The sequence below is a fragment of the Gracilinanus agilis genome, chromosome 2, assembly GCF_016433145.1.
Source record: "Gracilinanus agilis isolate LMUSP501 chromosome 2, AgileGrace, whole genome shotgun sequence".
NCBI classification, from domain to species: domain Eukaryota; kingdom Metazoa; phylum Chordata; class Mammalia; order Didelphimorphia; family Didelphidae; genus Gracilinanus; species Gracilinanus agilis.
This window is the reverse complement of record NC_058131.1, coordinates 239,015,565-239,024,532: the sequence shown is the minus strand read 5'-3', so window position 1 is coordinate 239,024,532 and position 8,968 is coordinate 239,015,565. Positions and strand designations below refer to the sequence as shown.

General features: G+C 43.0%; 1 protein-coding gene across 1 annotated transcript; it reads right to left on the bottom strand.

Annotated features, from left to right (window-relative positions):
* Positions 1-466: 466 nt before the first annotated feature.
* MYL7 (myosin light chain 7) lies at positions 467-6,498 on the bottom strand. Its single transcript, XM_044661054.1, has 6 exons — positions 6,391-6,498; positions 5,776-5,851; positions 4,887-4,991; positions 3,568-3,646; positions 1,040-1,088; positions 467-568 (listed from the first exon to the last, which is right to left on the bottom strand). The coding sequence occupies exons 1-6, from the start codon at positions 6,424-6,426 to the stop codon at positions 467-469; spliced, it is 447 nt and encodes a 148-aa protein (XP_044516989.1). The 5' UTR covers positions 6,427-6,498.
* Positions 6,499-8,968: the final 2,470 nt, after the last annotated feature.

Below are 8,968 nucleotides of genomic sequence, written 5' to 3'. Positions count from 1 at the left end.
TCCATCTTGCAGCCAATTTGGCAAAGCCTTACTCCTAACTGAGTAATAATTTCCTGGATATGCTGACCCAGAAGTGACACCTAGCCCTTGGAGAAAATAATGATAAAACTTTATATTTTATAGTATTTACTGAACCCATTTGATTCTCATAAGCATCTGGGAGTTTAAACAGTATTCACAATGAACAGTATTAATAGTTACCAACAGTACTGTTGTGCCATTAGCTACATTTTACAGATGAGAAGAGTGAGGCTCAGAGAATGTCAGAGCAATGACCTGAGTTCATTCTTCTGCCTCTTGGTCCACACTACTTTTTCCATTATACTATGTTGTCTCCTTCTATCCCTCTACCAACCTCATCCCACCCTCCACTTCTCCTAAACACAAGAAAAGGCTTTGGATTAGGTCTTAACATCTAAGTTTTATTGAATTTGCTCTCTGCTGCTTCCCATCTTGCCACAGCCTTTCACTCCTCCTTCTCATCTCCATGGGTGATGATGTAGCACAGGGATTTATAGTCGATGTTTCCTGACAGGTCCATAGGTGTCAATGAAAACATTTGCTCCACCTGTCATAGGGAAGATGCTCTTGAGTGGACACTGGATACTGGAGTTCATGAGGGGGAGGGGAACACTATTCCAGGTTCTAGTCCATCCCATCCTCCCCCTCCCAGAGCTTGAGTACACAACTACAACATTCTTGCTTGCCAGCCTGGGGGACATTTAATCCTTGAAGAGGAAGAACACTTGGATCCAAATTCTGTGCTTCTGTGATTTGGATAAAAACATTGTGACTCACTTTCCCCTTCCCTCATTTCCAGGTACTGAAAAGAGAAAAGATTTCTCCCACTATAGTAAGGTTTGGGACCATGCATGGTTTTGGTGGACCTTCACATCTCCAATTCCCTAAACCCAGAACTATTCAGTTTATTTTTGATTTTCCAACATGGCAATCTTGGCAGGCATTGAGGTCCCAAATAGGGGACCTAAAGATGGGGAAACCCTAGCCACATAGAGACTTAGAGATGGCTTCTACTCACCTCAGCTGGAGAGAACTTGTCTGCTTGGGACAGAAGGAGCTGCTTAAACCTGGAAGTAGGGTTAGAAAAACAGGAGGGCCAAACAATGGTAAGATGGGATAGCCTCATTAAAAAGGAAGACAATCAGGAAGAAAGTCTCACAGAACCACAGAATGAGAAGGGACCTGACAGGTCATCTAGCCCAGGTCCCTCATTTTATAGATGAGGAAACAGAAATCCAGAAAGGCTAAGTGTTTAAGTGGCCTGAATTCATCCAGTTAATAAGTGGCAGAGTTGAATGGGAGACTGATGAAAGGGAGAGAAGAGTCTGTGTAAGGAGCCAGTCATTGAGGGCTGGGATCATAGAGTTGAGAGTAGAAACAACATCAAAAGTCATCTAGTTGGGGGGAAGCTGGGTGGCTCAGTGGATTGAGATCCAGCTCTAGAAATGGGAGGTCCTGGAACCAAATTTAGCCTTAGAGTCTTTTTAGTTGTGTGACCCTGGGCAAGTCACTTAACCCCCATTGCCTAGCCCTTACTACTCTTTTGCCTTAGACAGTATTGATTCTAAGATGGAAGGAAAGGGTTTAAAAAAAGCAATCTAGTTGGGGCAGCTACATACTTCAGTGAATAAAATACTGGGCTTGAAGTCGGAAAGACCTGAATTCAAATCTACCCTCTGCTGTTTACTATTTGTGTGACCCTGGGCAAATCATTTAACCTTGTTTGCCTAAAAAAAAAAAAAAAAAAGTCATCTAGTCCAACTTTCTTATCTGTAAGATGAAGTCTCAAAGAAGTTATACCTTGCCCAAGGTCACTAAGGTGAGATTTGAACCCAGGTCCTCTGACTCCAGGTCTAATGCTCTTTTGCTTGTTATTACATACTGCTTGTGATTCTTTTAAGTAAGTGGGGTTAGGTGGGAATTGAAAGGTACCCAGAAGTCCCACCCCCAAATTCTCTTCTGGCTCTGCTTACTAAATTGCCTGAAATTCTATCATTTCAACCTGAAAACAGTTCTTTGGGATAAGGCATTTACTTATATTAAAGGAAAATGTGCAGGTGGTGGCACAAGCCCATAATGGTATGTATCAGAAACTATCTCAAGGATGGAGGGGCAGCTAGATAGTGCAATAGATAGAATATGGCCTGGAGTCAGGAAGACTCATTTTCATGAGTTCAAATCTGGATTGAGACACCAGCTGTGTGACCCTGGGTAAGTCACTTAATCATGTTTGCCTCAGTTTCCTCATCTGTAAAATGAACTGAAGAAGGAAACAGCAAACCACTCCAGTATCTCTGCCAAGCAAATCCCAAATGGGGTCACAAGGAGTGGGACAGCCTGAAAACGGCTGAACAATAAACCCTAGGGCACAGAGCCTTGGGGAATGAGACATTCTCTTAGATGCAGATAAATCTGGATGGACAGGAGACTTGTTTCATTTGTCTCTAGAGCAGGGGTCGGCAACCTTTTTGGCCGTGAGAGCCATAAACACCACATTTTTTAAAATGTAATTTTGTGAGAGCTGTACAGTGCGCACTCTTGTAACAGCGCCTGAAAAAAAAATTGACTTTATGGCTCCTGCAGAAAGAGCCATACGTTGCTGACCCCTGCTCTAGAGGGACAGAACCAGCAGCAATGAGTGGAATTTACAAAGAAATAAATTTGGACTTGAGATCAGGGAACGTTTCCTACCAGAAATAGAGTAGGCTGCCTTCAGAAATGATGGGTTTGGGGGCAGCTGGGTAGCTCAATGGATTGAGAGTCAGGCCTAGAGACGAGAGGTCCTAGGTTCAAATCTGGCCTCAGACACTTCCCAGCTGTGTGACCCTGGGCAAGTCACTTGACCCCCATTGCCCACCCTTACCAATCTTTCACCTAGGAGCCAATACACAGAAGTTAAGGGTTTAAAAAAAAGAAAAGAAGTGATGGGTTTCCTTTCCTTGGAGTTCTTTTATCAGAAGTTTCATGACCAACCACTTGGTTAATCTGTTATAGAAGGAATTTTTTTTTTTTTAACTCTTACCTTCTGTCTTAGAACCAATACTGGGAATTGGTTCCAACGCAAAACAATAAGGGTTAGGCAGTGGGGGTTAAGCAACTTACCAAGAATCACACAACTAAGAAGTGTCTGAGGCTAGAGTTGAACCCAGGACCTCCCATCTCTAGAGCTGGTTCTCAATCCACTGAGCCACCTAGCTGTCTCTAGGAACTCTTTTCATGTCTGACTTGGGCTAAGATGGTTGTTGAGGTCCCTTCCAACTCTTGAATTCTGTGACTGTCTTCCTGTGAGGAAAGGTTCTGTCCAGACCCTGAGCACGGTTCATTGGTGGGGAGGGCAGGCCTATAGGGGGTTGGGTCCTGGGCACTCAGAAAATTACCACAAGGGCACTGAGCACTTCTGGCCCTGGGAGATTCAATGGGGGCAACCAGGAATAAGAAGTGTTGCTGACAGACATTCACCCTGTACTTTTGCTAAGGAAAGGAGCATTCCTGGAGTCCCCAGCACCAGTCCCCACTTAGTTCTTGCTCTTTCCTTCTCATACTCACTCTTCTTTGTTGACCACCCCACTGCCGCTGGGATCGAACATGCGGAAGGCACTGAGGATGGATTCTTCAGGGTCAGTTCCTGAGGAGAAGGAGGTAGAATAAACTCGGGTCTCATAAATAATACCACCTGTTCCCTTCCCCACTAGATCTGAGATTTCAAGACTGAAAAGACATTTACTAAGAGACCAGAGGCTATCTCTTTTTCTCAAAACCCTTTGTCATTCCTCCTCTCTCTCTTCACAGAATCATAGGAAGGAATTTCAAGGGTTATTTAGTTTAACCTCAACATTTTACAAATGAGGAAACTGAGGACAAGAGAAATTAAGGGACCTCCCCAGGATCATACAACTTATAAGTATCTGAGTCCAGGTCTTTCTGACTCCAGTCTAGTCCTTTGTCTATAATCCAATTTCCCCTTGAATATTGAGTATCAGAGCTGGAAGTGACCTTCGAGGACATTTGTCCTGAGCCCCTCATTTGACAGTTGGGAAGCCCAAAGAGGTTATATGATTTGGCCAAGGTCACACAGCTAGTTGGTTATAGAGTGGGGATTGAAACTCAGACCTTTTGACTCCCAGTTCAATAGTCTCTGTAATCAGTGATGGTTTCTGAGGCTGATCCAACACTGATCAAGGGCAGTTCCAGAACAAATTTAGGATTCTAATTAAGTTGCAAATTCCCAGGGCTTTCCCCTGGTCCCAGAATACACCTGGCTATTTAAGGATGATCTACAGTTAGAACAAATTAGAGGAATTGTGGTATAGCAAATAGGACACTGAAACTTACAATCAGGGAGACCTGAGTTCAAATTCTGAGTCAGATACTAGCTTTGTGGTCTTGGGAAAATAACTTTATTTATTTGTACCTCAGTTTCCTCTTTTATAAAATGAAAGGGCATTTTGTGCAGTGGACCTCTTTGATAGTTTGCTAAAAATCTATGGATTCCTCAGGCTATTGTTGTTTATATCCATAATTGAAGAAAATACTCAATTTGAGTTAGAGATGATTGAAAACAAAGATGTAATTTTTCTGATCCAAGTTTATGGATCCCTTGAAATCTATCTATATTTCCCAGCTTAAGACTAGACTAAATAATCTCTACAAACTCTTGCAGCTCTAAACTTAGGATCTTATGACCCAACCTGGGGGTGGGAGGAGGTTTCTTGGATTATTTTGGCCATATATCTTCTAGCTTTTTGGGATTTGGGGCCCCAGGACTTAGAAATTGGATGTGGAAGGCATAGTAATAGGGTATGCAATATTGGGAGAAGTATAGATGAAAGATTAAGTGAGCCCTCTTCCCTTCTCCCAATTCTCACCATTGAGTTTCTCCCCAAAGAGTGTGAGAAAGACTGTGAAGTTGATTGGACCTTTGCCTTCCTGTAGCATCTCATCCAACTCTTCCTCAGGCACATTTGCTCTTCCTGAAGGAGGGTATAGACAGAGCATGAGAGAGGAACTGAGATTTTTCCCAACCCCCAAACCTACAGGCACCCCCTAGCATTCCACTTCCCATAGTGATTGTAGAAAGGAAATTCTTGTGTGGGGGAAGATTGAATAAATGGGAAAGAATAGAAGGGAGCTTTGGGAAAGATCTGAAGAGAAGACAACAGTCAGGGAGGGTGTGAGTCATAAGGGAAATGTAAAATTAGGGTCAGTGAGCGAAGGCAGAGCACTGGAAAGAGAGGAGGAGATAGTGGTAAAGGGTGAGCTTCGGCATGTACTGGGAGGAGGTGTGAGAAGAGGACAAGGGAGGGGAGGTGTGAGCTTGGCGGTGGGGTTGGAGATATGAGAATAGGGTAGGAGATGTGAGAGTGAGGAAGGACAGCAGGGAGAAGAGGAAAGAGGAAGAAGAACCATTTCTATGGGAGATGATTGTATTTAAGTCCAGGCTAAGGCAGGCTTGGAAGAAAGCAGGAGGAGTTCCAGAGTTGGAGTCCAGAATATCTGGCTTCAAAAACTGCCTCAGATATTTACTAGCTGTATGTTAACCTCATTCTGCCTTAGTTTCCTCATCTGTAAAATAAACGGGTTGGATTTCTAAGATCTCTGCGGATTCTAAATCCATGATTCTTCTACTTGTCAGTTATAGGAGGTGAGAGTGGAGGAGGGACAGAAAGGAGGAGAGGATTGTGAGAAGAAACTGGTCTGTGGGTCCTGCCTCATTGAGAACATATTGGGCTAGAAGAGGCAAGCCTATTTACTCACCTAGTTGGGAGTATGTCTCCTTCAGGTCTGATTTGCTGATGATGCCATCTCGGTTTTGATCGATGCAACTGAATGCCTACAAGACAGAGAGGTCCCAATTTCCTGGGTCAGGACCAGCATTCACTGTACCTCCAAGGGAGAGGGGCAGGTGTCTCAGCCCCTAAAGCCCAAGAGAGGATGGATGAGTGAGGTGATAAGCAAGTCAGAGACTGAGTGGAACAAGGCAGGAACAAAGGAAGGGACTGAGCTGCTTGACAGGACATACAGGTGCCATTTATTCAGCTAATTCAAACTTTAGAGTTAGTACAAGAAAGAAGAGAAGGAGAAGTTTGGAAAGATGATAGATCTAGAACTGGAAAGAACCTCAGAGACCATCTAGTCCAACCTCCTCATTTTGCAGATGAGAAAACTGAGATGGGGAAGGCATGGGTGATGTCCAAAATCACACAAAAATTAAATATCACAGGTGTAAGATTTGAATCTGCGTCCTCTATGAACTACAGAATCAGTTCATCTCACCAAATCAATCTAGCTCAAGGAGAAATAAAGAATATAGAAGAAACAGGAGGAAATAAGAGACATAGGGATACTAGCTGAGTGGGTGGGGGCGCTCACCTCCTTAAACTCCTGGATCTGTGCTTGTTCAAACATGGAGAAGACATTGGAAGATCCCCGCTGGGCTTGCTTGGCAGCCGCCACCTTCCCCCGAGTTCCTGCCTTTCGGCTGGCCTGTGAAATATATCTATCTCAGAGCAATCTTTTGCCCCAGGTCTTGGAATACCACAGTCCAAATTTCCCTCCCTTCTGTCCTATATGCCTTGCAGCCTGGGAGGTGGTTCTGCAACTGGGATCCCATTGATTACTCTTTCCTTGATAGGATTTTGAAATCTTAATTCCCTAGTTGTCCCCCTCCCACCTCTTCAACCTTTCATAGTTCTAAAGACTATTTCCAAGATTAGTCAGCTCCATTTCCCCCTCCTCATCCCTGGAGTCCAGTTTTGTTGGGCTTCAGCCCAAGTGGCTGCTGGGAATATCTCTAGTTATGATCACACTTAATCTTTCTGACCCTCAGATCTTCATATATAAAACAAAGGGATTGAATTAGATGCTCTTTAAAATCATTTCCATTTAATCAGTCTCTCATCTGTGATTTTTATTCTACATGGCATTTTTTCTTCCATACCTTTGCTAGACAACAAGAAGGAATGAGGCTGAGTCTTCCAACCTTTGGGAGATAGCTTTGTCTCTTAGACTTCTAGAGTCTTTTACTTATAGTTTGAAGTTGGAGAACTCAGATTTCTCCCAAAGTGAAAACTATTCTTTTTTTATTCTCTGCATCCTATATCCTCCTTTCATCCCCCCAAGCCCTCCAACTCACCATCTCCTGGCTGCTTGGATATCCCAACTGCTGCCTGGCTGTCCTGTAATCCCTCACTTATGTATTCCTCTTATCACCTGGAGGGCCAAATAAGGGAAGAAACAAAGGACAGTCCCAAACTTGGAAGTCCCTAACTTAAGCCAAGAGAGCAAGATAAAGACCCTGACAGATTCCAGACACATTCCTTCCTGCTTTTTCTCTGGGTTTCCCAAGGGAATGGATTCATTCTCTTCATTTAGATAGCCCAGGTGGTACCAGGGTTAGTGCTTCATCATCGCTGGCAAGCAATGACTAAAATATATCACTACATGTAGCATTACATGTAGTACCTAAAATAAAATCATAAATACACTAATGTGAAAGATTGTATGCTTTGATCTACATCCATCTGACTCCAGCAGTTCTTTCACTAGAGGTGGATAGCATTCCCTGTCAAAAGTCTTTCAAGACTATCCCAAGTCATTACATCGCTATGAGCAGCCAATTTTTCACAATTGATCTTTGTACAATACTGCTGCTACTATATACAATGTTCTCCCAGTTATCTCATGTCATTCTTCTTTTTATATTCATTTTTACTTTATTTTCAGTTCCAAATACTCCTCCTTTGCCTCCTGAGAAAGTGAGAAACAGAATGTATTTCCACATTAGCTATGTTCAGGGGGTGGGAGGTGGAGCCATGGAGAAGAAGAGAAAGAAAGAGAAAAAAAATGCCTCAATCTGCCCTGTGAGTCTACCAGTTCTTCATCTAGAGGCAGACAATATGTTTCATCGTGAGTCCTATGGAATTATTATTGGTTGTTGTGTTGATCAGAGTTATTTAGTCTTTCACAGTTGATTATAGTTACAATATTGCTATTACTGTAAATTGTTCTGATTCCGCTGACTTCACTTTGTATCAGTTCAAGAAAGTATTCCTGGTTTTTTTCCTAAACCCTTACCTTCCATCTTAGAATTAATACTGTGTATTGGTTCCAAGGCAGAAGAGTGGCATGGGCTAGGCAATGGGAGTTAAGTGACTTGCCCAGGGTCACACAGCTAGGAAGTGTCTGAGGCCAGATTTAAATCCAGGATCTCCCTTCTCTAGGCCTAACTCTCAATCCACTGAGCCACCAAGATACCCCCTTCCCCTGCCCCTGGGTTTTTCTGAAACCATCTTCTTCATCATTTCTTATAGCCCAATAGTTTGCTATTCTTATGGAAAAGATGAAAGGAGATGGATTAAGCAATAATGCAATCAGATGGAATTAAAACTAGTGGAATGGATCAATACTAACATGGCAAGAAATCTCTAGGAGAGTATTTCAGGGATCTGTGTTGGCCCTATGCTGTGAAACATTTTTATCATTGGTTCTGATAGAAGCATATGAGATGTGTTCATCAAATTTGGAGATTACACAAGGGTAAGAAAGACAGTGGATGACAAGATCCAAGGGGATGTTAAATCTTGCACTTGAGGACAAAAAATCAACTTCACAAATACCACATGGAGGAAATATGAAGCCCTGAAAAAGATCTAGGGCAGAGGAGGATGGGACTTAGTAGTCTTCTAGCTCCATATGAATCAGCAGTGTGATAAGGAAAACAAAAAAGCTAATTCAGTCTTGGGCCTCATTAAAAGGCATTTGCTTCTAGGAACAGGAAGGTGATAGTCTCACTGTATTCTGCCTTTTTTAGATTTCCTTGAAGGTACTTGTGTTCAGTTCTGAGTTCCATGGCTTAAGGACATGGAAGGGCAGCTAGGTAGCTAGGCTTAGTAGATAGAGTGAAAGACCTGGAGTCAGGAGGACCTGGGTTTGAATTTGGCTTCCAACA

What these genes read in the sequence shown, in the direction of transcription:
- MYL7 (XM_044661054.1), bottom strand. Translation starts at nt 6,426, where the DNA reads ATGTTTGAACAAGCACAGATCCAGGAGTTTAAGGAG. An exon ending in GGAGACATACTCCCAACTAG is followed by an intron (nt 4,992 to 5,775) that starts GTGAGTAAATAG and finishes ACCCTCCTTCAG; the next exon opens with GAAGAGCAAATGTGCCTGAG. An exon ending in CTTTGGGGAGAAACTCAATG is followed by an intron (nt 3,647 to 4,886) that starts GTGAGAATTGGG and finishes CCTTCTCCTCAG; the next exon opens with GAACTGACCCTGAAGAATCC.